The sequence below is a fragment of the Alligator mississippiensis genome, chromosome 11 (assembly GCF_030867095.1).
Source record: "Alligator mississippiensis isolate rAllMis1 chromosome 11, rAllMis1, whole genome shotgun sequence".
NCBI lineage: Eukaryota > Metazoa > Chordata > Crocodylia > Alligatoridae > Alligator > Alligator mississippiensis.
Genome location: NC_081834.1, coordinates 3,290,279 through 3,313,073, shown reverse-complemented (window position 1 = coordinate 3,313,073; position 22,795 = coordinate 3,290,279). Strand labels below are relative to the sequence as shown.

The 22,795-nt window shown below is 47.6% G+C and overlaps 1 protein-coding gene across 1 annotated transcript in view; it reads left to right on the top strand.

Annotated features, from left to right (window-relative positions):
• Positions 1-22,795, top strand: part of CORO2B (coronin 2B) — a 107,344-nt gene that overhangs the window by 39,661 nt on the left and 44,888 nt on the right. Inside the window, exon 2 of the mRNA XM_019477686.2 lies at positions 7,975-8,175. Within this exon, the coding sequence (XP_019333231.1) occupies positions 7,975-8,175 (201 nt within the window). The remainder of the gene's footprint in view (positions 1-7,974; positions 8,176-22,795) is intronic.

Below are 22,795 nucleotides of genomic sequence, written 5' to 3'. Positions count from 1 at the left end.
AAATGCCATGAGCTGAGAGTATTTTGAAAAACTTTCCAGATCTGATTTTTAATGGGCACCTCTGGAGACTTGAGGCAATCAGGACTCATAGTAGAGAGGATCTCTTTTATTACACCGACAAGATTTTTGCAAAAAAAAAATCTTTCGTTGCAACCTTTCAGGCACAAACACCCTTCATCAGGCATTGCAGCAAAGATTGTACAAGTTCTCCTGGGTAGAAATGAAAGTTCATTATTTCATCGGCTTTCACAAAGGTGTTGATAGGTGGAAAACTCTGGGCAGGCAGTTCATAGCTGATAGCTGGTTTGCCATCTATTGAAAGGAAGGAGATTTGGTTTGCGTTGGTCAGGGGAAGCTCCCATTTGACTGCAAGCTCATGTTCCTCATCATGAAGGAGAGCTATTAGTGCCATGAAGAATATCCTAGTGACCCTTTCCTCCTTTGCACTAGATCAGGGGGTCCCAGACTGCAGGACACGTACCTCCGGGGACACACAAGACATCTCTGGGGGCAAAACTGTGTAATGGCAGATTTGAAGGGGTTCAACTAGAAGGCGGATGCTGGTAGGGGGATGCAGGCAGGTGGTAAATCTGGAAGAGGGTACGCAGTAAGCAAAAGTTTGGGAACCTCTGCACTGGCTCATCTGAGCCCTCCTCTACACATGCAAATACACATGCAGCTTCAGACCTTCATCCGGCATTTAAGCTTTATTTTTCCCTACCGAAAAATAATTTCCAAAGCATAAGTAGGAATGCAAATAAACTTTCTTTCTCTCATAATCCTAGTAGTAGGGTTGAAGTGCCCATCATCCTAGACATTTGTAAGGGGAGCTGAAGAAAGCTCAAGTCAGATTCTCGGGGTATACAGCAAAGAGCTGCGTGCATGCTACTCCTTTTGTGCAAGGGGCAATCTCTGCATGAAGCTAAAGGGGGATTTTACTACCATTTGCCTGCTTCTCTCTCCCCCCTGCCCCTCCTCATGTGCCCGCCTAGACTAGGGGAAGCGAGCAGCGGAGGAGGCCTAAACTGTCCGGTGGGATTCAGAACCAGGTCTTCCGCATGGCGCACCTGCAGCAAAGATGCTCCACGCCTTGCTTTAGCAGCAGCGGCTTTCCAAGGCAAGCCTCTTTTCACCCCAGTGCTTAAGCTCCTTCTTGCACAGCTCTTCTACCCCAGCAGCTCCCCTCCCCTTGTGCAGCTGTGCATGGTTTGGGGATTCTTTCTTAATCAATTAACACTGCTGCCAAAGTCAGTACTAGCCTCCCAGTAAATTGAAGGGTGGGGCTGGCTTGCTGCATTATCAAGATCTGCATTGCTAGTCCCTCCCAGGGCCTTGATCCTTGCAATTAGGAGCCTGAGAGCCCTCACACTTGATGAGCTGGAAACAATGCATGGGTATTCTTGAGTGCCTGCACCTGGTAGAGTTTAAAATCACCTCTGCTATAGTTATCCTTTGATCAGCTCCTATTTAAAAGAATGGATGGACTCAGCGGTGTAAATAGGAGCAAGCTAAGATACTGGGTTCATGTGTTGCAGTGCACAACTAAGCTTTATTTCTTTTCCTTTTCCTCCTGTGTACCCACACGCTGTGACCAGAATCCGGTCCTAGCCCCTGGGGTCAGTCTCTTACTTGACTATTTTGAATTTTGGTCTTTGGTCCTGCAGTAAAGGTGGTCTCCTGCCCGTTTATCATGCTGCGATGTGAGACCGTGCTTCTGCTTTTTATAGAAGCTTACATCCTTCAACACCGAGCTGGTAGGAATCTCATTTGTGGGCTTCTTCTCAATGAAAAATTACCTTCTTTCCACCAAACCCGCATAATCATGACACTTCTCTTGCTTTGTTTCCCAAACTGTGCCCGAGCGGTTGCTGTTTGCAAACCTGTATCATGAAAAGTACAATAACCACATTTTGGGAACAAAGATCATTTAGACGCTGCATTGTCAAACTGCACTGAATTTACATTTAAAAGCAAGCATCAAATAATGGTTACATACTCCACTTCCAGGTTTTGTCAGAAGGAAAACAGAGCGGCTGGATATCTTAATTCTAGTATAGCCGCAAAAGGATTTCCAGAGTTAAGCTCATCTCTATGTGTCTGCTCATTCAGGTATCACCTCCACTTCACCCATGCATCCCCAACATTTGTTTCAACGGGTTTGTGGATATTCCCACCCTGAACTCTTAACAATGGGATTGAATTAAAATCCAGCATTTGTCACTGTGTGAATCTTTCCTGTATCCAATTAGTGTGCAAAATCACTAGAAATAGCTGGCTGTGCTGCAGCTCATGGAGAGGAAATGCTTTCTTTGGTAGAGATTTTTTCTTTTTTAGCAGGAGGTTAGCCTGAAAATATCTGTTTTTCTTCCTGCAATTGAGAGCAGATACCTCGATGTGTGAATTGCAGAAAAGTAATGATAGGGCTGCAGTCCAGGTCTTGCTTTCCTGAAAAGTCCCAGACAGGAAAGCTTAACCTCTGTCCAAGTAATCTGCTGCAGGATCAGGGCTGGGGAAACCAAGGGTTTTAAAACTGACTTTCCAGCCATCCCAAAGCTTTACCCTCTAGCATTAATCATGGAACAAAGCACTGATAAAAGCAACTTTCCCTGAAGGAGGAGAGAATTGCTCTTGATAACTGAATTGTCCTTCACATGCTCGGGGATGCTGTATTTGTGAGGTGGCGGTATACCTGGAAGATCAGCCACAGCGCAACCCTCCTGCTAGGGCCTGAGGATAGCTGACTTGCAGTGAAGTTGCTCTGCCTGGAAAGAATGGAGGTTCAGGACAAAACAGCACGGGGCTCGTGATTTTGCTGGAGTAAATCAGAAGTAACGCAGGGCCCTAACACAGGTGCTTGAGCGGTGTGAGAGGAGCCTCGTCCTCTAACTCCCGAACAGGAGAACTTGTTCCTGAACTTTGTAGAACAAAGTGCAAAGTCTTCCTAGGGCTGGCAAGCGAATGACTATTTAGGCATGTACGCGCTTTGTGCCTTTCGAAGTCAACTTCAATTATTTTATCCCTTCAGACTGACTTCGCTCTCCGCAATGCACGTGGCTCCAAATAGCAAATCAATCCAAAAAGAAACCAGCAGAATGTGTTTGTAAGATGGAGTATAGTGTGCATAAATATATATATATATCTATATATATAGATTTATATTAACTGTGATGTTTAGTGGACCCCCTGGCCCAGAAGCAAATAGTTACACCATCTTCCTGGGGTGCTGCTCATGCTAGGACAGGCAGCAGTGTTGGCCTCATGAGCTGTTTTGCTGCAATCTTGCACGCGCTGCTGCGAAAATAAAGCCTGGATGCACTATTTCATGTCAACGTATTTCCCCTGGAAGTCTGTAAAGACTTGACTTGGAAGATGCATAAAATAAACCTGGATTGGAAGGATTCTCCAGCCGGCTGCCAACTATATTATAACCTCCTGAAGAATTGCTCTTCTAAGCGGAGCGGCAGCTTCTATGGGGATACTCAGCCTTTGCAGCGCAGCTGGAAGAATCTCTCTCCCCTTTTCACCGGGAGGGAAACCAGAGTGACTTGCCCTATCGGGCATGCTGGTCTACAGCAAAGCTAGGAAGGGAGCCCAGGGCTGCAGGCTCCTGTCCTGCTGCCTATTTACTTGCACTTTGAAGTACTACTGGTTCACTTTTGACCCTGTTAAAACCCATGGAAGTTTTGCTGTTGCCACCAGGATTTCATCTCACTGTGCCTTCCTGTCTGCCTAGGTACCCTGCCATAAGGACTTGGAGAACCACAGAAACATTTCATTCCTTTCTTTGCAGGATCACACTCGCGGGTATCAGACTCCAAGACCGCGTCTACGCGACCGGTGGACTGCGCGGTTGTTACGGCACGGTCATTTAGTGTTTGCATAACTAAATGACTGCACCGTAGCGTCACCGCATGCTTTCTTCTGATGCTACGGTGCAGTGAGTGGCCCCCAAGGGTTCATGCCCCCGACGCTACTGCACAGCAGCATCTCAGATGCATTCAGACTGGTTCCTTTTGCTAACTGTAACGGCACTTTTCTTCCTTTTCTCCTTAGAGGAGAAGCTCCCGCAGATCTTTTTCATCAGCAGTTCTCTCTGCATGGCGGTTTAACTCACCGTGGATTTGTATGACTTTCCCTAACACAGAAAGCAAAGGGGTACCGATGACACCAGCAATCCTAGCGTTCTTGGTGACCGTGGGCAGCTTTTTAAATGGGGTTTCTCCCTTGCCTTGCTTTCCCTTTAATCCAGCTACGAGCCCCAGGCTCTTTCCCCGGCTGTTGTCGTTTCCGAACGCCCAACTTCCTGCGTTGGATCCCAAAATGCCTCCTCGTGGGCTGTGCAGCTGGTGGCCTCTACAGCCCTTCCTCCACCCCCACGATGCTCCCAAGCTCTGATGGCTTGAGTGAGACTTCATCTCAAGTCTCCCACATGACGTGATGAGCTATTTCTGACGCCGGTGTGCCTCTTGGCCGCTGAAACGATCATCGCTCCAGGAAGGAGCCCGGTCTAAAGAATTGCTTAGCCCCGAGAGGAGCGGCGTTGGTTGCATTGCACGATGTGGCTCTTCTGGACAAAGCAGCATGAAGCAATTTCCAGATATTTCACTGGCGCTTCCTGGCTATCGGCAGCGCAGAGCCTTTGGAGCTACTAGACATTGTTGACAGGAAATATTTGCTGAGGTTAAATGAGAGATTTCTCCGGTGAAATATTCACTCGGGCTTATGGCTTCCTCTCCCCAGGGTGAGAACAGAATGGAAGTTTGCCCCGAGTTGTGTGAAAGAACAAATAACAGGGATTTAAAAATAGAAAGAGGCTGAAATCCTGAAAATTACAGTATCTTGCACTTTGTTGAGTCCCAGATGGATAGGACAGCTCCATCCATCACGGCCCTTGGAACAACCAGCTCTGCGTTTTAAAATAAATCTCTGAACTTGCTTACACCGGGCAGTTTGACAGGGACTAGTTGAGCAAATTTGGTGAATTAATCAAACACCAGGAGGGGATGTGTCTTCCTGGAGCCCAAATACTAGATCACTTCATAATTTCTTTAATGCAGTTTCAAAATTGCAAGCATCTCCCTGCGTAGAGGATGCCAACGGTCGTATCTGCTCTAGACTTTAACACAGGGAGAAAATATCACTCTAAGGAAAATTTCCAAGCTCTCTGGACGTATCATTCGTGCAACCAGGGAACGACAGAATAGCACCGAAAGGTGCACGTGGGCTCCTCTGTGTCTCCCGACTGGACCTCCACATGTTATGTGCGGAAAAAATCCCACGATGCCACGTCTGACCTTGTCACTGATATTGCTTGGACGGGTCGGTGAGCAGCATATTGGTGTCCAAGTGCCCCTAGGAAAAGCTAAATTAGAAGCTCCTGCTTACGTGGTGACCTTGGTGTAAAGAGACGCAGAGGGCACGTCTCCCTATCGCTCTGGCAGAGCGCGCGGGGTCCGGGGGCAGGTGGTTAGCCTGTGGGAACACGGGGCATGTTCACCTGGACACGACAGATGAATTGTTAGCCTGAATCACTTGTAAACCAGGCCAAACCATCCTGTTAAAGCTGTGGGTCATTGGATGGGCTCGCTATACTTTGACTTGCAACCTGCTGCTTCACTTTTTCCTCATCAGAGGAGGCTGCAGACTGGCTCAGCAATACCAGATTTGCTGCGTTTTTTTTTTAAACAGCCTTCTTTCGTAAGCAATTACATACATCCAGTGTAGACGCACCACTTGGAGTGATACTCAGCTTAGGTAGCATGGCTCGGAGAGGACTATTGAGGTGCTCTCTAAGTATTGTCATTGGGGATTTCCCAGGGAGCTTTGGGAAGGACAGGCTGTTATGCTAGATGCTGAGCAAAACCCTACAAAAATAATTTTCTTTGCAAGCGAATAAGATCTCACTGCATCCCTACATCCTCGGTTGCCAAAGGATGAATAAACCACCCATCATTTTAATGCTCTGGGTTCAGGTTAGTCCTCTGCAGAATATGTCTCCATTTGTTTGGCCAAGGACTAAGCCATGTGAGCCGGGTCTGTTAATTGTAATCATTATAGCAAGTGTTGTCATGGAGCCTCTAGAATAGCCCAGTTATTATCAAATCATAGACAACGAGGGTGGGAAGAGACCTCAGGAGGTCACAAATAGGCCAACCTCCTGCTCCAGGCAGGACCAGCCCCAACTCCATCATCCCAGCCAAGCCTTTGTCCAGCTGGGGCTTAAACGCCTCCAAGGAGGGAGACTGCACCACCGCTCTGGGTAAGTTATGCATTTATGCAAAAACCAGGCCTTGCTCCCTGACTTTTTTTCCCACCTCCGCCGCTTTGCCTGTCAGAGAAAGCGACCGCACTTTGCCACACAAGAAGAGCGTAAATGGGCCAAACGGCAGCATTTTATATTTCGAGAGTCTTCAGCACGGGATGCTCCATGCAATCTAGCTGGGGCAGTGGAAGTGATAGGATAAGCGTTACTACTGTATTCATTAAAGCCGGGTCTGGAAAAGATGTGCCTGCTATTGATACTTGTTGAGAGATGTGATGAGCATGAGGCCTTTTGCTTGAGCGCAGGCGCATGAGCGTTTGTCGGTGGATGTTAGTTAGGGAGCCATAAGCTGCTTTTGAGTCCTCAACTGTGCAGTTGTCAGTGTGTTGATAGAGGTTTAAACACTTATGATGCTGCTGCTAGGGGGCTTAAGTGCTTATGCTTTTCTCAACACTTAAGTCCTTGGGGCAGAGCAATGGTTGTTGCACCGTAAGGACCTGTTCTCCCCAATGGAAGTCAACAAATAATACAGCGCCGTTTCTAAAGATGGAAGTCTGTTTTATTTGGCCTTTTCGGGGGGGCTTCACACAATCTCCAAGCAGCGCTGAAAACACTCAGAAATGAGCCTACAACTGCCCTCCTTTCCCTTTGCAAACAGATTCAGCATGAGTGCATCTACAGTGGGAACTGTGCAAATTGGTCTCTGGGGGTCTTTTATTTGTGTAGACAGTTGCCACATCTGCATGAGTAAGTGCTCCAACAATGCAAAGCGGGGAAGTTATTGCAGAATAGGATGGGGTCTGAATTTAAAGCACAGTAGCCACTCTGCATAGTTCCCTGTGTGGACATCCTTATTCCTCATTGACAGGTACCGGTAGGCAGTTCGTTTTCATCCATGTCCAAAGACATGAACTCACTTGGTGCTGGCCATGCCAACACAGCGGCTCTGGCAGCTGTGAGAAGCCCCAAAGCCCCATGGGCATCCCTGGTATACACTGTTTTATTAAATGCTACCTTGCCCTTCCTCAGTCTACCCAACTTCCATTAGCTTCACTGTGTATTGTTCCTTCATAACGAAGAAGTATTTTGAAATCATGGAGATGAATGTCCTTCATTCTTGTTAGGTGCTTTGGGAGGATGTCCAAAGGCACTGTCCAAAGGTCAAATGATTGGAGCTGTGTTCCAGTTTCAGTGAATAGCAACTCACAGCTTTTTCTCAACGATATCATGAATTTGGGAATAATTCTGCACACATTTGCAAAGAGAAGGTGAGCCGAGCAGTTCATCATTAGCACGAAGCTTGGCTCACCTGCTCATTAGCTCCCCAGCTTTCTTGTCACTGTCCGATGATGATTCAGATGTTGCTGACTGTGCTGTACTTGTTTCCAAGTGAACGTTGGAACAATTTCCCAGCCGTGCCTAAATGATCTTCTCCTCCCAGATTTGTCTGCAAGTTGAGGGAGAATTTCCCCATTGCAACTCCGGACTTGTGAACTAAATGAGAAGTGGGCAGCTGAACCTTTCGAGGATGTTTGGAGATTCACGTAGAAGGACGTGGCAGGCGATGTTCTGTCCTACTGACACGAAGGGAGGACTTGAGCTACTTTTGGGGTGTTTCCATTTGAGTTAGCCCTGGGAGTTAGTGTGTGTCTGCATCACTTCCCTCCTGAAATGTGGACATTTTTAAAAATCTCTACATGTTTGCTCTACAGATGTCATGGCGCCCACAGTATCGCAGTTCAAAGTTTCGAAATGTCTATGGGAAAGTGGCGAACCGAGAGCACTGCTTTGATGGGATTCCAATTACCAAGAACGTCCACGACAACCATTTCTGCGCGGTCAATGCCAAGTTCCTCGCCATCGTGACGGAGAGCGCCGGCGGAGGGTCCTTCCTTGTCATTCCTCTGGAACAAGTAAGTCATTTTTCCTTAACGAAACCTGAATGCAGTTCAGTGGTAATCTTCACGCACGGCTGTTAAAACAGACGTTCTGTCCCAGGAATTTCTTTAATACGATGGTGACATGCTGCAATCTTTGCTATCTTCAGGGGGTTTTTCTGGATTTTCTTTTTGTTTATGGAAGAGAAGCTTGGAAGTGGGTTTAATAAATGGTATTTTCCTTTAGATCTTTTAGGGGGGGAAAAAATCAAAGATTTGTGTACAAACTTTTTTGCTATCGTGGCCCTTGCACTTCTCAGTCTGAGGGCCTCTCTCAGGTCTCACCTAGTGCTTCCTTATAAGCAATGAAACATTGGTTTTAAAGTTTGCTATAGATCTGTTCCCTCCATAATGGCTTGTGTGACCTTATTCTCCTAAGGAGCCCCGTCCCTCTTAATGGTTCTGCTCAGGGTAGGATCCAGACCCCACATTTTTAGTGTTTGTCCCATCAAAATTGTGCACATCCCAACAGACCGTGAGACGCTTGTTCTGTGTGGACATGCCAAGTTGTGTGACACACCCTTTCAGAGACGTGTGTGTGACACAACCACAATGCAGAATTTCCTGAAGGCAGATGCCTGCAGTGTCCAAGACGGCACGACTTTATCTCCTTCCCCTGCAGCAGCCAAATGAAATGGCAGAAACCTTCTTTTACGGGCCTTGGTGCTCTTGAAGCAAGTCATCTTCTGCTCCCCTCCATGACCCGTGAGAGCTACTGTAGAGCTGCAGGGAGTCCTGGGCCGATCAGAGCCCAGATCTTCAGTGTCAAGGTACTGAAGGTTGCATTGGAGCACAAATACAAAAGAAGGGAACGGAAATCTTGGGCATTTGGAAAACAGATGCTGTAGCGTTGCTCTGGAGGGTGAGGGGGGATTTGGGCAATACTGAATACTCTCTTGCGACTCTTCTTCCATGATAAGCTGCACCATCAAACACTCAAGTAAGGTTTGTATGAGATTACTTTTCGATCTTAGCAGTGGACCCATGTCTTAGGCACAGCTGGGTTTGATGCTCCTCCTGTCTCTTCCAGGGACACGCTGAGCCTCTGTTTCTCAGTCTGAAGGATTTGAGTCCACCTGGACTCACGTCCTGGTAAGACAAGGCTGAATCCTGCTTTTCCTCAGTCTTTAAGAGGGGTTTTGCAACATGAAAATTTAACTTGGTGTGTTCCCTAATTCTCAGAATCTGCCACAAGGTCCTAGTGACTTTTCTTCTTTATTTCTGCTGCCAAATCTTTGCTGTGGAGATTATTGCACCATTATCATTTGCAGTTTGTCATCCTCCACACATCTCGTGTCTGCCTTCTCCAGTCTGTTCAAGGCTCAGCTTGTCACTCATGTCACGGTGATTAAGCCTTGATTTTGCGTTCTGTGCACTTAAAGTTGGGGCGTATATTCGGTTCTCACCACCTAGACCCAAGCACCGCGTGCAGCTGACCGGCGGGAGGTGCTCAGAGTGCATAGCGCTGTCGTTTTTTAGTTCACGGCCTCCTGATCTAAAAACCGCACCCTCCTGCCTGTCACATGTTCGACACTTCGTGCCTGGTTTGGTGAGACTCTGTTTCTGAAGACTGGTGAGTTAGGAGCCATTTTTAACAGCAAATTTGATCCACGGTTTTATTTCCCTGCTAAATGTTGTTTTCGCAGCGTCTGGAGCTGCCTGCTAGTTGCCAGTGGAAATTGCTTTAATACATGTGCATAGTCCCACATACTTCTACTGAGTAATACTCCTGTTTGGAATATGCTTTTCTTTTTTCAGCACATGACTTTGCACTTTAACTTCCACCCCTCATCTGGAGATTTCCTTCAGCTCTTTGCAGGAACTCAGAAATAACTCTGTTACACCAGTCCATGCCGTTTTAACTCCTGGCGGTTCAGCAGATGCTTCAGAAATGGGCCTATGGGGATCTGCTTTCTGTGAGGAAAGCAATGCCCGTCCGTTGTGCTCATGCATGGTTGAACAGCCACTGCCGTGGCTCACTCGCTGCTCTCATTTTGCCCTATCCCTTGGAAGAGCTGGTGGACGGTTGCAACGTTGCGCGTGCAATGGCTCTTCCCTTTGGTTGGACCGTGTTTCCTCCACTTGAACGCGCAACGCTGGCGTTGGTGTTTCTCCATTGGCTTCTGCCATGGAGGCAGGATTTGCCCTTTAATATCAGCGCTTCGCCGTACCAGAGGGTGAACCGAAATGCATGAGATAACGTGTGGAGGAGCATGCACGTACCTCTTCACACGTGGCGTGTGCTGTATAATAATCATTCCCAAATGCCTGCAGCTCTTACAGAGCAAAAGGATGTACCGTATGATACTGAATTTCCAAGTGCTGTATTCTCTCGGTCTGGTCCACAGATTGCTGGAGAAGTTCTCACATCTCCTAGGCCTTGTCAAAGATTGCAGACCAAGCTGGCTGTATGTGCCTGGCTTGCTAGCCTTACTTTAAGAGCTAGATTAAGTCTTGAGATGACTTGTTTGACATCAGTGGCTGCACCCAGATTTTAGTTTCCTCCAAGAAACACCAATGAGGGGTCCCTCACTGATGATATACATTTGGTAAATGTTCCAGCTTCCAGCATAGTAGCTATTTATTGCACAGATATGGAAAACTTCCTGGGCCACCAGCTATGGGAAAGTATTTTTGCCTAAATATTGCCACACTTCACGTATTAACTCCTTTGTGCCACTACCTTCCCGAGCACATAGGTGTATGGGTTTTCTTTCCAGTTAATTTTCAAGGTCCCTTCTGAATTTTTCTTTAATTTTCGGAGTAGAAGCAACTGCCGATGGTAGGAACTGTAATCAGCATTTTAATTGTGATGCACAGCTTGAATCTTATTAATATTCTAAAAACAAGGAGGTTTATCTAAATTGTTTAAGTATTTCAGTCTCCATCTCTGGCGGTGTTTTCCCATTTCCATTCTGTGTTTCCGCTGCTGAATCTTTAGCCTGTAATTATGCATATGCCAATCCAGACTTCAGTCATTTTTAGCAGTTATAAAGTTTAAGCGATTAACTCCTTGTCGCTAGCAGGTCACCTTAATTTTGGTAAACCCATCGTGGCGTTCATGGCAGCACCCTATATATAGTTGCAGTCAGGACTGGGAGGAATTATTGCCAAACATTCAGAAGTCTCAAGAATATTAAATATCAAGACAATCATTTAATAAACTCTAATCAGAAGAGAGGTTGGCGGGACATGGAAACTGGAGATGCACTCCTTTGTGCCATTTTATAATTTCATCATTTTTAAAAATAGAATCTGATTAGTTCATTCTGAGGAAACCAATCTTCTCTGGAAATAGGCAGCCTTCTAATTAATTGGCATCCATATTTAGCTGAACATAATTAAGGTAACCTAGATACTGCAATTCTACTCTAGGATTTAATTTTCTCTTAACTTTCCTTTTCTTTACATTCTTGCCCTCTCTTCTCATCAAGAATCCTCTCTCCTTTATTTTTAAAACATATTCAAACCATGCACGGAGCCACATATCCCTCTGCTTGTCCATCAGAAACTGCAGTCACTTGTTATAAAAACCTGCCTGTGTGTCCTTACCTAAAACCAAAGCCACCTGCTTACTTTAGCCAGCCTGAAATATAAGAAAGGTCCAGTACAGAGACTGCAAAAGTCTTGCCAATCTCCAAGAAAGTCTGGTTAAAAGCTCTGTAAAGGTCATGGCAAAGGCAAAGAGTTTTAGACACTGTCCTGAAAAATCAAAGTTGTGCATTGTCGGACATGTTTAATTTTTTATCTAAATGAGGGGGAGAAAGCAGATAAAGGAGAAAGGAAATATTTTCCTTGGACTGCCAGTATCCTTCATGCTTTCCAATGGGAAGCAATGGGGAGGTGTAAAAAATGTGAAAATCTGTTTATATTAAAGTTGAAATATTTCATTTGGATGGAAAGATTGAAACCTTCTTTATGCTGTTTTTAGTGGGGGGAAACATTATTTGTATTCCCACCCCCCAACACCTATTTGGACTCGAACTGAGTTGTTGGTTGAGAATCACGGGGGGTGACTAAAGACACAGCCACAAAAAGCAGGAGGCTGCTCTTGCCAGCTTCGTCCCCGAATTGTCGTAGCTTCACACTGGTCCAGAAATGCCATCCCGTTCTCCTGCTTTGTCTTCTGTGGCCTGCTGCCTCCAGCAAAACTACCGCCACCTCTCTGACTAGTATTGGCCTTCTGCAAAGACCAGCTCCTCCTTAGAAATCCAGTTTGGGTTTTCCCCAGTTGGTTTTTGAGCTCCCTTGTAGCTCCGTGTGCTGATGGCACGGACACACCGGTGTATTCAGGACACCAGAAAAGAGCAAAGTGAGAAGAGCGACCCTGACCACCTCAAGAGTGGCCAACTTTAACATTTGCTAAGGCATCAACTAGGCTTTTAGATCCTCTTGAGGATCTACTTTGATCCTCTACTTGAGGATCTCTACTACTACTTTGATGCTCTACTTGAGGATCTCTACTACTACTTTGATACTTTATCACGTAGTCTGTCTGACCAGGACCTTAGGACTTAGTCTAATCTCAAGTCCGTGTTGCGTGTGGATGAGATACAAGTAGGGTGGCCATCATAGAGGACAGTCCGGTTGTCCTCTGTCCGTCATTGATATGAAACCAGACACCTTTACATCCTCTATTTTTCTCTTGAAGAAAAATTGCTCTGGGATGATTGCTGCGGGATTGAAGAGAAAATAGAGGACATAAAGGTGTTGGGGTTTATATCAATAGAGGATGGAGTAGCAGAAAACCAGGATGTCCTCTATGACGGCCACCCTAGATACACCTATTCCGACTCTTCATAATATTTGGAAAAGTAGGCTATAGCCTACAAAAGTTCATGCCTCTCTGAGCAAGATGCCACCCTCCCCAGCCTTCTTAATACCAATCTGCTTCCTTATGTAGCATACCTGGTGGTATACACGAGTCTCATGGCGGTATACATGAGAAAGAAATACCACCATTGCGACATCTTCCTGCCCTGATACTCTCTCTTCCTGTGATCCATCTTCCCTCATAAATTCTCGCATCCTTCCATCTGTTCCTCTCCTCCCACACCCCCTTTCTGCATCCTGTCTCTCCGCGCTGCTGCGATATGCAAGCAGCATCGTTAAAACTCATTAGGCTTGCAGATTCTCTAGCGATTGTCCACCCTTCGGCATCAGGCTCTTCCCCTCGAAAAACTTCTTGTGCTGTAATTGTTTGTGTCGTGTGGGTGAGGGAGAACCTGGGCTTCGATGCTTGGACCAAAATTGGAAGGAAAGAAGAGTCTTTCCCTCACCCGCAGAATTGCCTAGGCATTGCAAACAAATGCAGTCCAGACCAATGATTTCAGCTGCGGAGGGGCAGAGCCATGCATCCTGACTCAGCAGTCGCCCTAGCCGCGTCTCTGAGCACGAGCAAAATAAAAAGTGCTCTCAAGCAGTGCTTATTCAGACCGCGATTGTAGCCATGATTGCAGCAAGGAAAAATGAATGCAATCCAGAAGAACTGGGCTGAGGAACTCAGCCAATAAATTCCACACATACGCATAATTCAGCAAGATTAGCCGGGCATTTGCTATCAAAACCCGAGTTATGGGAACGCGCTGCTGGTTGATTTGCAGGGCCATCTGTAACAAAGCTCTACGGGAGATTGCAGCTTGGTTTGCAGCCTCATGAGTGCTGTAGGCTTCTTATTCTGTGCAGTGAAGACACATGCTCTGTCGTTTTGGTTGCAACTAGATGCAGTCAAGATGCTGGCGGGGCTGTTTCTATAGTAATATGTCTTTACTGTTATCATTTGGGATGAACTTGTACATCTAAATGCTTCTCTGGCATTTTTTTTTTAAATCTATTGGACAGTGAAAGTGTTTTCACTGTCTTAAATATTCTTTTTATATGCTGTGAGAGTGGAAGGTCGTTGCATCTTCCTCCTCTGAGGGAAAAATAAATACAATCCTTTTTCCTTGCTCTCCTTTTCTTTTCCTCCCTCATGCAATATATTCCGAAATGTTTTTGTGCACGACTGCCCTCTATCGGGATACGTGTGCATTTGGGGAGGGGTTCTTTTGATCTTTTTTGTGGCCTCGGCCTATAGAAAATATAACTCTCAGTGCAGTAATAATAGCTCAGGGAGAGTCTCCGTCGTTTCAAGGGCTAGGACAGCTGGGTTTGGGCTGGGTTTCCGTTGGAGCAGTGTGTTTACAGCCTTCTTCATGAAGGGGCTGGAGATGAACAACCCCACATTTTGCAAACGCGGGGTGTAGTGTTCCTTTTTTAATACATGTACAAAAGAAAAATTAAAGGGAACATCAGGAATTGGTGCCTCTGGATTTTTTTTGACAGAGGAAAACACAGCTAGGTGTGTTACACGGCAGGATTTGAGGTTGAACACCTCACAAGTAAAACACCCGTGTTCCCCCCGGCTCGGCACGGGACGGGAGGGTTTGGGTGTTAGAGGGTTTCAGTTCTGCCGCCATCCCAAGCAATGCATCCCACTTACGTGCAGCCTGCTCGTGAATAAACATCTCCCTGGAAACATTTCTGAGCTCCTGGCTGGGCCGGGTCAGTAATGGCCTGCATGTGCTGATCCCGAGGGAGCATTTTGGCCGGGACCTAGCTGCTTTTGCCTCCTTAAGCACTTGCAGCCAGTGTCATCGTGCCTCTGCCAGGCTCCACATTCGGGCCGTGCTCATGCTCCCTCCACTTCACCGACGTAAGCGGAGGACTCGGGTGCTATGTCTGCGTGACTCCAGTCCCAGGTCACATACTCAAGTCCCATGCACGTGCAAATAAAGCCTGTGTGCTGAGCCCGTGTTGCCAGCATCGCGTATTTAGAGGTTTTGAGTCATCCCCTCCAAATGTGGAGACGTTAAAAGCAAGGCGGGGCCCTTTCTTGGCCTTCTGGGCTTAGGGTTGCCAACTCTGACTGAAGCTATTCTGGGAAATGTTTTTCCCAACATGACGTAATGTCATTCATTGTACTGCTCGACCCGTTCACAAGATGCAGCTCCCGGATTGCTTGCAGCGGTCCCCAGGAGATGACTGCCGATTCTGGCAGACCCAGGAGGGTTGGCATCCCTATCTGGGTTGCAAGACGGTTAGGGCATGCTCTGGGCTCATTGCAGGCTTCCCTTTGCAAGAAGGGTAGCTGAAGGACTGTCTTTTTAACATGGTGAGCTGGAGTCTCGCATGGTCGCTGAGTCCCTAAGGAAAACACCCAAGTGCCTAAGCATCTGATGATGTAGGCCGTTGCCCAAGAAAGCTCATGTCTCTCTAAACCAGTTCGTCCCTTTGGTTGCCACCCTGCCCTAACTTCTGCCTAACTTCCTACTAATATGGCTAACCACCTCTATGCTCACAAAGGCACCTTGCTGTGCCGAAAGAAATGGCCTACACTCAGTCTACACAAGGGACTTGCTCAGGTACGCTCAACCACCTTCATTCTGCCCAGACGCAAGTAGATGAGCATCCTACCCAAGGGACTCGACCCACTCCGCTCCACGTGTGACACGACCCCTTCTGCAAAGCGGTGCCTCGCCGTGCAGCAAGTGTACATAGCACCCGACTCAGAACTAGCAAACGGCGTACGGGACATAACAGCCATTGACCTGAGAGGAAATCTCTCCATCCAGCCTTGAAGCCTATCTCAGACCCCGCCGTTATTTAGGAGATGACACATGTGAAACTTCCCAAATTTATACACTCCAACCCCTCAATCCACGGCAGTATCAGCAACCCATCCAGCCACGCTCTGGTTCCCAGAGGTATCTGTACTATCCCGTGGTCTCTCCTGCCTCACTACACAGCTCAATAAGGTGCAGCTACATGGAGACCTCAGGGCCTTTTCCATCACCTACAATTAAAGGGACATTTCCACGATGCAAAGCCATGCAGCAATCACTACACCACACAGCGCAGGAGGAAGGACACCTGACTCCTAGATTTTACCTAACTCCCTATACCTACAAATGAATGACATTGCCATGGGCTCACCCATAGCCCCCCAGTATGCCAGTATGTTTATGAGACCTTGAAGTTCATTTCTTCCACAGCTGTCCTCTCACGCCCCGCTACATGTGAGGTACACGGATGACATCTTCATCATTTTAACAACTTCCACTGCTCTGTCGAGCTAACTCTTGAATACTCCGCTCGGCAAATTCATTTCTTGGATGCCGCAATGACGCTTTACAATAGCCACGATGCTACCGCATTGTATCTGAAACTACCCGACCATTACAGCTATTTCCATGCCATTGGTATTCATCCTAAGCTCACTCCTAAATCCATCATCTACAGCCAAGCTGTACATCAAAACCATGCCTGCTCTGATCCCATCAGTAGGGATACACAACGTAGGGATGTACAGTAGTGTTTCCTACACTTGCAATGCAATCCCAAAGCTGGAGCCACTAAAAATTAATAGAGCCAGATGCAAACCATGCTCCAACCTGCTACAATACTAAACTTGCGACAAGGACAAGAGAATCCCGCTGGTCATCAGTTATAGCCCCCGGCTTGATAGCTAACCTGATCTCTTGAATTTGCCTAGCCTTGCAGGTATCATTCAGATCGAAGGCAGGAGATCATGCAACAGCTCCAGTCAGGAGCAAGAACCTGTGGTCATGTACGTGCTGCATGATTTCTCCGGGAGGCAGGTTTTGATCAGTTTAGACTTTTAAAATCTGCAGTGCTTTACCTTGATCTAAGTGTATAAGGACTTGTGAAGGGCTTGAAAATTGGCAATGCTTTAACTTGATCTAAATGTATACGGACTCCTTGCTGTGTACACCACAAAGCCTGGGTCATCCTACTATCACAGGAAAAATAGAAAGGGGTAGAGGTTTCTCCTAGATCTCACCTGACACCGAGGGAATACAGGCAGGTGACTCTGACTTCTGAACACGGCTGTCCCGTGCCAACACTGCTAGCACTTCATGCACACACATGTCCACGGGATGCAAGTAAATATACATCGCCAACGGGTTTCGAGGCAAGGCTGAGAGAGTCCAAGTGAACAGTGCTGCAAAGCAAGTGAATGCTGCTGCTAATGCCCAGGTCCGTGACTCCCGGTCCTACTCGAACATGCTAGGTTGGAGAGCCAACTGGAGAAGGAGACCAGGAAGAAACAAAATACATTATTTTCCAAAAGGGGAATTTACAACTTGCAGAATCCTGCGTCTGCCCTGCTGAAAATCTAGTGTTAACACTGCTTTTACACAGCAGCTCCGCTATCAAGCTGCATGTGGTGTATTTCTGCAGTGACCCACATGAAGAGCCAAGAATCAAAGATATCAAATCATGGCAGAGACCCGCGAAAGGCAGTCGCTGCTTTGCCCCTCTCTGTTCTGCTGCCAATAAAATGTAGCCTCTGCAATAGGGGGAGGAAGGATAGAAAACACCTTGCCCTGGGCTCTTAAGTGGAAGAGGAGGGTGTTTATGGGCTTCTCCAGCTGTGCACACTCAACTCTTATTAGTAATAAGTAGCTTTAAACACTGGCAGGGAGAGGAGACTACGACCCCCTGTTAAAATCCCTGGAAAAGCAGTTGGGGAGAAAGCGAGCAAGACATAAAGGGCCATTCTGTAAGGAGCATCAGCATATCTTCCCCATGGAGAACAGTTATCTCTAAAAGCCTTTTCTCTGAAGAGGCAGAAATTAACTCTTCACCCGAGTCCTGGGGCTGTTCGTCACATGGTGTCATGACCACGAGCGAGCCGATCGTGTTGTGGCACCGAGTGGCATTTCCCAGATGCGACGGCTTTCCCGGGTCGAAGCAGCACAACGGGGTGTAGCAGCGTGCGTGACATTTCCCGGGGTTGGCCAGGCGAAAATCTCAACGACTCGTCTTTTCGTTGCCTGACTGCGGCGAACAATGCGTGCTTGTTTCAGCACAGCTGGCAAAGAATAAGCTCCATCCGCCCATGGATCTATTTGCAGTTGTGCTTTATTTAGTTGGCTTTCTATACATTTCACCAGCCCCAGCCCCTCAGCCAAAGGATTGTGCATTCTCGTAACAGCGACAGTTAAGCAGCCCGTGCAACAGGTGGAAATGTGAGCAGTGAGGGGTGCTACGACTCTTGCAAAGATTTTTAGGAAAGACTTTGTGGAAGAAGCATGACTTCTGCCTCGCTAGCTCTGTACGAGAATGGTGTTTTTGCTTTGTGAGCTCACTGTGGGGTAGCAGCAGTTTGGGGAAAAAAAATCTTTTCTGGTTGAACACTGCAGAATTCAAGGCAATGCACTGGGAGCAGAAGGAAAAATCTTTTTAGGGATCAAGCTTGCAGGAAATAAGGCTGGCTGCTAATTAGCTGGCTGCTAATTGCCTGTACAGCTAAGCAGCCAGCCTTATTTCCTGCAAGCTCGATCCCTGCATTACATCTGGGGAGTGGCCATGGCTCTCTATGCAGCATGCATTATTAGTGAGTATGTCCAAACTGCCATGGTCAAGCCTTGGATCGGAGCCACGCTCAAGAAATTGGATGGAGATGCAATTATATGGAGAGGCATGGAGTTGTGATATGGGGGATGCCTGGCAGGCTGAGCTGTGACAAGATGACCAGTCCCCTTGCTTCCTCTCCACGTGTGCTACTTCCCACTCAGATACGAGGCACTGGTTTGGCTCCCGGTGTACAGGGAATGGCAGCGAGGGGGGCAGGCATGTCTCATGAGACATCCTAGCAGTATAGACATGCCCATGATGCCCAACACGCTCAAGCCAGCCAGAGAGCTCCTTGTGCAGAGGGACACCCTGGAAAAGCCTCGTTGGCATACTCCAGGTTTGGAAGAGAGAGCAGAGCGCCGTTGGGAACGCCCTGGCTGTGCAGGTAAGCGCTCGGCTCTGCTAGCTGGTTAATCATAACCCATAGCTCATACAAATTTGCAGGCAAAGCACTCTCCTGGCACCCGCAGCGAGGATCGGGACAATGCTAGCCAGCACTCGTGTGGGGTGGAAGTGCTTGTCCTGCCATCTCCCCAGGTTTTGCTGGGTCTCCAGCTGGAGACGCTAATGCATGCTGTAAAGGAGAGAAATGCAGACCTGTTCTTGCTGGCATTGGAGGGCTCCGGATCCAAAAGCCACAGGAGCTGGATGGGGGAAGCTGCAAGCAGAGCTGGGATGTGGCATATGGTGAATCCAAACCCGCTTGTCTGGCAGGAGCCTGGATTTTGCTCCATCCCTTGTTCTGACTTACCAATCGGAAGGTAAAGTAGCGGGGGGCAGCAGGGCCCAAGGGCAGGATCTGCTTCTCCAAGTGCGGCAGAGAAGATCCTGCTGTTGCTCCTGCTTCACACCCAGCTGGGCTGGACAATGGGTCCTCTCTGAAGGCAGGAGCAGCTGGGAGCCATCCTGGGGGGCAGAGAGGGAACAGCTGGGGCCAGGCATGACCGGCACCTGCGGTGCACGGAGCTGTCAGCTGTGGCTGGTATCTCCAGGGGCGCGGGGGAGATTATCTAGGAGGGTGGAACTGGGGCTCCTGGCTGGTAGGGAAGGGGAGGAGAGACGGAAATCATCTCCATCCGCACTTCCCAGGGGTGACACGAGCCCCAGGGCTAATTGAGCTGCAGGAACAGCAGGGTCAGGGACCAAGTGTCATCATTTCTAGCTTCTGGCGCATGCCAGTAATTTCAGTGCTTACCTGAACCATCTCTGCCGGGTCTGCAAACTCCCCAGAGCCCTTCCCAAGAGCAGGCTGGCTTGTAAGGCCATCCACAATTCACCCCAGTCCTGTCTGAGCTCTGGCCTTTCCTTTCCAGGAGATACAATCCCCCTTGAAAAAGAGGATATCTTTTATTAGACCAACTTCAATAGTTGGGGGAAACACATTTTTTTTAGGTTTTTTAAACCCCAAATCTTGCTAAACATTTTGTTTTCCAGCTATTTAAGTTGGTCTGATAAAAGATATCAGATTCACTGTGCATTTAGTTTAGTACTTGCTTAATAATCTACTAACTGAATGCACAGTAACTAGAGTTACTGCACAGTAGTGCTGGCACGTGGTTACTTTGTGACGCTTACTGCGCATTAGCCTAATACCACTGTGCAGTAGGCTGTGCAGTAGGGTTTTGACTGCTACACTACTGCTCAGTGTTTTTAGGTTAATGCGCAGTAAGTGTCTTGTGTAGATGTGCCCAGTAAGAAGCTAATTCCCAATCCAGAGGGAGTTGAAGGAAACAGGTAACTCAAGTCGCTGTTCAGCAGCTGACCTCAGTGCACCTCCGCAAGCATGAGCACTAGCAGCCAGCCTAGAGAGAGCTGCATGGGAACCTAACTCAGGCTGGACCTGGGGCCCACATCCGCCAGCCATACCCCAGCCTGACCACAGCAGTAACTCTCCTGCTGCAAGGAAGAAAGTGGGACATAAATGCAGCACAGGAAAACGTCCATCGTGGTGTCGGCAGAAGAATGTGGCTTAAATCTCCCACTGAGGTCTGACAGTGCCTCTTAACGAAACGAGGAGGAGGATGCTGGTAGGTCCTTGGAAGGCTGAAGTATTTGCCATGCTTCTCCATCCCTGGACAACGAACCGTAGCTGGTGCTCGGTTTCGGAGCACTGGCATCGCATGTGCAAATGCATCAGCCGTGCTTGCAACAGCTGGGCAGGCAGCAGAGGGGTGTGCATTTAAGGGGAGATTGCAAAGGTTCAATTTCCTGGTGGTATAAAATGTCTTGGGGACATCTGCTTGATGGCTACCAGGGCTGACGCCTGTTTAGCGTTTTTCTGTCTAGAGCAGTCTGGCTGACCTGTACGTGGCGTGCTGCTATCAATGTGTTTTCACTCAGCTTTCCTCTGCTGTAGCTATTGTTCATTCTGTGATAGCCTCCTCCCAGCTGCCATAAATAAGCCAAGGAGCTCTCTTCCTCCAGGAGATGACATGGCTCAGTGCTATAACACTGTCGTGGGCAGAGACCTGGGGCAGTCTGCCAAGTAAGTGCTACTTGAGCAAAATGCCTGCAATTTATTTACCTTGTTTCCCACCCCCCACACCTAGGAGAAAAGAGTCAGGCTCTCCAGCTGTACAGGCCACTTTCCCTAGTTTCTCCTTTTCCTTCACTTGTGCAAATCACTTGCACGACCAGCCAGGTTTCTCAGAATTTGCCCAGAAGTCTTGAAAAACTCCCAAGTTTCTGCCCTTCGAGCTCTTTGCTGCTGTCCCAATGCCCTGTGGGCTGTGGCTACGTCCAGTTAGGGGCAGGGGGCTGGACTCGATGATCTTTGGAGGTCCCTTCCAGCCCTAATGTCTATGAAATCTATTCAATCTGTGAAAAAGCCCGAGGCTGAATCGATTCAATCTTCATAGGTTCATCTTAGCTGCATAGGCTGAACTGAGAAGAAAATGAACAGACGTTTGCTTTTGATTGTGGAAATGCAGCCACACACCTGCAGTGGCTCAGGCCAGAAACTGGGGACGCTAGAGCATGCCTCCCTGCTGGGCTGGAGCAGACAGCTTGGGCCCAGCCTAGCCTGCCCACCCTGCCAGGGGGGCTTGCAGGGGGGTGCAAAGCATCCTGGGATGCTGGGGGACTGTGAGTTAACTTGAATCTGGAGGGGTCTGGAACAGAAGTTCCATAGACTGGTTTAATTTAAATCAGTTAAGTCTGATACATCCATCCAGGTTTATCTTAAATCATTTTCAGCCATTTTGAAAGCGGTTTATGTGCACCGAACTTCTGTTGTGTTGCAGATTTGAACCGCTTTCCGGTTACTTGTGCCAGTTTGTGTGTAATTTCTGTCCCGACCCTGTGAGATGGCAAAAAACTCTCAGAAGCGGGGTAAACACAGCCCCACCGGCAGGATGTGTATTCAGGGATTATGTGAGTTCTTGCAGTGGCAGCATCAACTTGGTACCATAAATGTGACCGTCTCCTCTCTGCCCTTTTGAACCCACGTGGACGTGTGTCGTATCAACCAGCATTTTGTGCAACCAGAGGACCAGATGAAGCCTTTTAGCTTAGACCTGATGCCTCCATGCCAGTCTACAAGCCTTGAAGTCAGCACCAGCAATTTAGGAATATATTGCAAATGTTAAAAGTAATGCAATCAACCTACCAGCCACATCCGTCTAAGAATGGCCTGAAGGCTATCTTTTTCCTAAACCTGAAAATTAAATTCCACAATTCAGGTTTTATGGGGTGAGTTTTACTCTGGAGTAAATATACCCCTGTAAAGCACCAGGATGCCACAAACCAAGCACTCGATTATTTCTCAAGACACAGTTGAAGTCCCAGCTTTGGTTGCGTTCCTTGTCGGAGCCCATTGCGATGAACATCTTTTGGAAGACGAGGGGGGCGGTGAAAGCTAAGGAAAGCTCCCTGTCAAGTCTCTGCTCCTGCACCCATGTTGAAAAACATTGGCACTCTATTTTTACAGATATCAGCAATTTGGGGAGTAATTCTAGTAAGAGGCTAGGTTTGAAAACACAGGTCTTTGTGTGAAAAGCAACTTAGAAAAGGCAAATCATTTATTATTGCCACTGCAGTGTTGATCTTTTAGCCATTATAAACCAGGGAAGATGCGAGATGCAGGATTTGCTTGGCACTGTCTCCTATTGGGTCCACAGTATATATAGCTGGGAGAGATGTCAGACAAGCTTTGGGGCACAAAATGTTCCCTGCA